This window comes from Nicotiana sylvestris, chromosome 6 (assembly GCF_000393655.2).
Source record: "Nicotiana sylvestris chromosome 6, ASM39365v2, whole genome shotgun sequence".
In the NCBI taxonomy this organism is placed as follows: Eukaryota; Viridiplantae; Streptophyta; class Magnoliopsida; order Solanales; family Solanaceae; genus Nicotiana; species Nicotiana sylvestris.
The window spans coordinates 97,912,084-97,916,118 of NC_091062.1; the positions used below are offsets into that span (position 1 = coordinate 97,912,084).

Below are 4,035 nucleotides of genomic sequence, written 5' to 3' on the forward strand. Positions count from 1 at the left end.
AAATTATTTTATCTAAGCACAGTTGAATTTAAAATAAAATGACAAATAGAATATTTTTATTTGAGTCGATCTGGAATCTATAATTTTAAAGAAATTATGCCCTTATAAGTGTAAACAGTTCTAAGATTATTTAAGTCATTTTAACATAAAAAGAGCTTATTAGCACTTTTTTATCAAATATTGTAACAACTTATTATCAAGTTCCGTATTTGTACCCAAACACGTAATTGCTTATGTATTAAATTAGTTTCAGCACTACTTCAAATCAGCTAATCCAAATGGGCTCTTAGTCTACGCACAACGTGAATATCAAACATCAAACAAAATGAGAAGTAAAAGAAAAACTTAGGGGTCGTTTGGTATGAGGTATAAGAAGGTATAAGGGTAATATAAAATTTTAATACCACCTTAATAGTCTGTTTGGTCAGGTATAAGTTATCCCGGTGTTAATTTTAACACTGGGATAACTTATACCTTATAGAAGGTGGGGTAATTAGCACCGATATAACTTATACCTTCTTCTTAGAAATTATGCAATTATCATTCTTAATACAACATACCAAATAATGAATAAATAATAATCTCAGTATAACTAATTCTAACATAACTTATCCTAATATAACTTATACCGATACAACTTATATTGATATAAATCGTATTCCAACCAAATTGACCCTTACCGTGTAAAAGAGCTCCCACTGGCCCACCCCCATATATAAAAATGTTTATCACAAACAAAAAAACGAAAACGGGGACTGATAAGGAAGTATGTTGATTTTGTTTGGTGTACAGAACATGAAGATTTTTTCAGAATTAAAGCCGATTAATAATTAAATTAATAGAGCAGTCACTACTCCTATAAACAAGGTAGAAATCCTCAGACACAGAATCCCTAGCCACTTTACTCCTATTCTCCTCCACCACCTTTTCATTTCCTATCTCCTCCTCCTTTCTCTTCTGCTCTGTTCCTCTCTTTCACACACACACAATTCAATTATGGCCGGAAGCGGTGTGGTAACACTTTACGGAAATGGTGCACTCACCGAGACTACAAAGCAATCCCCTTTCTCAGTGAAAGTGGGTCTCGCTCAGATGCTTCGCGGCGGCGTTATCATGGACGTCGTCAATGCCGAGCAGGCCCGTATAGCCGAGGAGGCAGGCGCGTGTGCCGTCATGGCCCTTGAGCGCGTCCCCGCTGATATACGCGCTCAGGGCGGCGTAGCCCGCATGTCGGATCCCCAGCTTATCAAAGAAATCAAACAGGCAGTAACCATCCCCGTTATGGCCAAGGCCCGTATCGGTCACTTCGTCGAGGCCCAAATCCTCGAGGCTATCGGAATCGATTACGTGGACGAATCGGAAGTCCTCACTCTCGCCGACGATGAGAACCACATCAACAAGCACAATTTCCGCATTCCTTTTGTCTGTGGCTGCCGTAACCTCGGCGAAGCCCTCCGCCGTATCAGGGAGGGAGCCGCCATGATACGCACCAAGGGGGAAGCCGGTACCGGCAACATCATCGAGGCCGTCCGTCACGTGCGTTCCGTGATGGGTGATATCAGGGTGCTGCGAAACATGGATGATGATGAGGTTTTCACTTTTGCTAAGAAGCTTCAGGCACCGTACGACCTGGTGATGCAAACAAAACAGCTCGGAAGGCTCCCTGTGGTTCACTTTGCAGCAGGTGGGGTGGCAACACCAGCAGACGCAGCGCTTATGATGCAGTTGGGATGTGACGGAGTGTTCGTGGGTTCTGGAATTTTCAAGAGTGGTGACCCTGCCAAAAGGGGACGCGCTATCGTGCAAGCCGTGACTCATTACAGTGACCCAGGACTGCTGGCTGAAATTAGCTGTGGGCTTGGTGAGGCTATGGTTGGAATTAATCTTGATGATAAGGTGGAGAGGTATGCTAATCGTTCTGAGTGAGATGGTTTGTAAGTCTAGAAAACTCTTAATTTCGTTTTAAATGTTTACAGTAATTGAGGTTTAAGGAGCCTCTTCTTGTGCTTTGGACGAGCGTATTTTATACTTTGGGATATGTTCTTCCGTATATTGTAGTTTTGATTTTCTGGCCAGTTGTTATTTCAGGTTTCAGTACTGAAACCGTTGGAATGGGATAATGTTTTTTACTCAAATGGGATGATTAAGATTCATTTAGTTATGCATTTGTATATTCAGCTCTGTAAAATTTGTCTCTGCGTATATTCTGGGGAAGTATGGCTTTTCTATTGATTAGCATGTGACTGAAGAAAGCACAGGAATCTGGATACCGGATACACATGATAATATAGGAGTGCCATATACAGTCATCTCTATAAGTTTTGATGCACAAATGCATGTATGTTAAATGTATGTAGTCTTAAAGTTACATGGAACAATTTCTTTCAGTCCATAGAGACTAAGCATGGAACAGAAATCAAGAATCCTTGTTGGCAAAAGGAACTCACTTGGGTTAAGGTTAATTGTTATTGGCACACTTACATTAGGCCCGGTATTTATCAGGAGTGTTTTGAACTTGGTTATAGATTGGACGATAGAGGATACATGGGATATTTAGAGGATCCCTAATTTTAGAAAATCCAAGGACAGATTATTGAGTAGCTAATGAAAGGAGTGCAGCTGTAGCAGAATGAACTTGAAGGATTTATATTAGTAAACTTCAACTAGTTTGAGTAGTAATATATCTTATTGTAGTTTGAGGCAGTGGGTGTACCTCTATGCTGGATTCACCTTCCATTACCTCTTGTAGAAGTAGAAGTAATTTCTCCCTTCTGGTTTCAAATGCACTCTAAGTTGATTTCTGGTGTGTTTAGTTTCAGCTGTGAATTTAATAGAGCTCTATTCTGTTCATCTTGGTATTGTTTCCTTGTTCACTTATTTTCAGCTTCTTGCAATTGAATATCTAGAGAAAGAAATTGGGTTGCCTATTGTTTGTGATGATTCGAATGAACATACCCCTGATTTAACTTGTTTCTTCGAAATGCCATTAGAAGTTGGTTTCTGTTTCGATTGTAGTTTGATCCAGTGAATCACGGGCAATTTGATATATAACCGGCTTTGAGTGGGTGGCATTTACCAAATCTTTCCTTTTTCCATTCCATGGTTGCACTCGTGAGCTTATGCCATTTACTGGTAGGTACACATGCCAATATCATGCAGTGGGTTTTTTGCTCTGTAAAAATATCTTCACAATTTGCGTCAGTGATATTTTCACTGCAAACCTTACTCTTAACTACATGTTAAAAGAAAATTTATCATTAGTGCATTCGGGAATGGTACGTTGAGATACACTTTTAACGTTATGCAACTATGCAACAAGTATGTTTTCTCCCCTATCAAATGTCCGTATCTAGTGATGTGTGTATGCCGTGTACACAACCATTATGTTATGCCGTCCCTTCAAGACATCTGATAAAATTGGAACGAATGGAGAAGGTTAGCATGTCAATGAAAATAGGATAATTACAGCTGGAAAACAGAAACAAAAACCCACTTGGCTCTCTACCTGCTAATTCGCGAGTGCAATGTTATGCATTACCTCTTTCAGTATTGAAGCGCGGCATACACATGGAAACAGGGTAAGGTGCGGTTACTGGAAATCAGACGGGAAAACTCTAGCGAGATAGGAGATATGGAGAACTTTTTTTAGTTCAAAATTCTCACTTCCAACAAGAATTACATTCTCAGTTCTTTTTATTCATCAATAATGGTTGATGCCAATTACGACTTATCTAATTAATTTAAAATTTACTTTTCTCCTTCAATAGTAAATTGGATGCAAATAAACTACTTATGTAAGTAATCAGTGATACTTTAACTTAGGTAATTTTCACAGTTCATGGCTCGAAACAATTCAAGTACTCTGTAACGACTGCAGTTGCTAGAAGGTTGAATCGACTTTATGATTATCATTTGATGTTTTTTTTTTATAAAGTCCTTGAGAATTTGAAACGTCACTTGCACCACAATATTGAGAAGGAAAGATATCATTAACTTTGTGAGCGAACAGAATCAGGTAATCAAGAAATCTGGTTG

The 4,035-nt window shown here is 39.1% G+C and overlaps 1 protein-coding gene across 1 annotated transcript; it reads left to right on the forward strand.

Moving 5' to 3' along the window:
- Positions 1–755: 755 nt before the first annotated feature.
- Positions 756–2,135, forward strand: LOC104246086 (probable pyridoxal 5'-phosphate synthase subunit PDX1). Its single transcript, XM_009801827.2, has one exon. The coding sequence runs from the start codon at positions 997–999 to the stop codon at positions 1,924–1,926; it is 930 nt and encodes a 309-aa protein (XP_009800129.1). The 5' UTR covers positions 756–996; the 3' UTR covers positions 1,927–2,135.
- The last annotated feature ends 1,900 nt before the right edge of the window (positions 2,136–4,035 follow it).

Bases quoted from the DNA above. Each gene is read 5' to 3' on its own strand.
- LOC104246086 (XM_009801827.2), top strand. From the start codon at position 997: ATGGCCGGAAGCGGTGTGGTAACACTTTACGGAAATGGTGCACTCACC.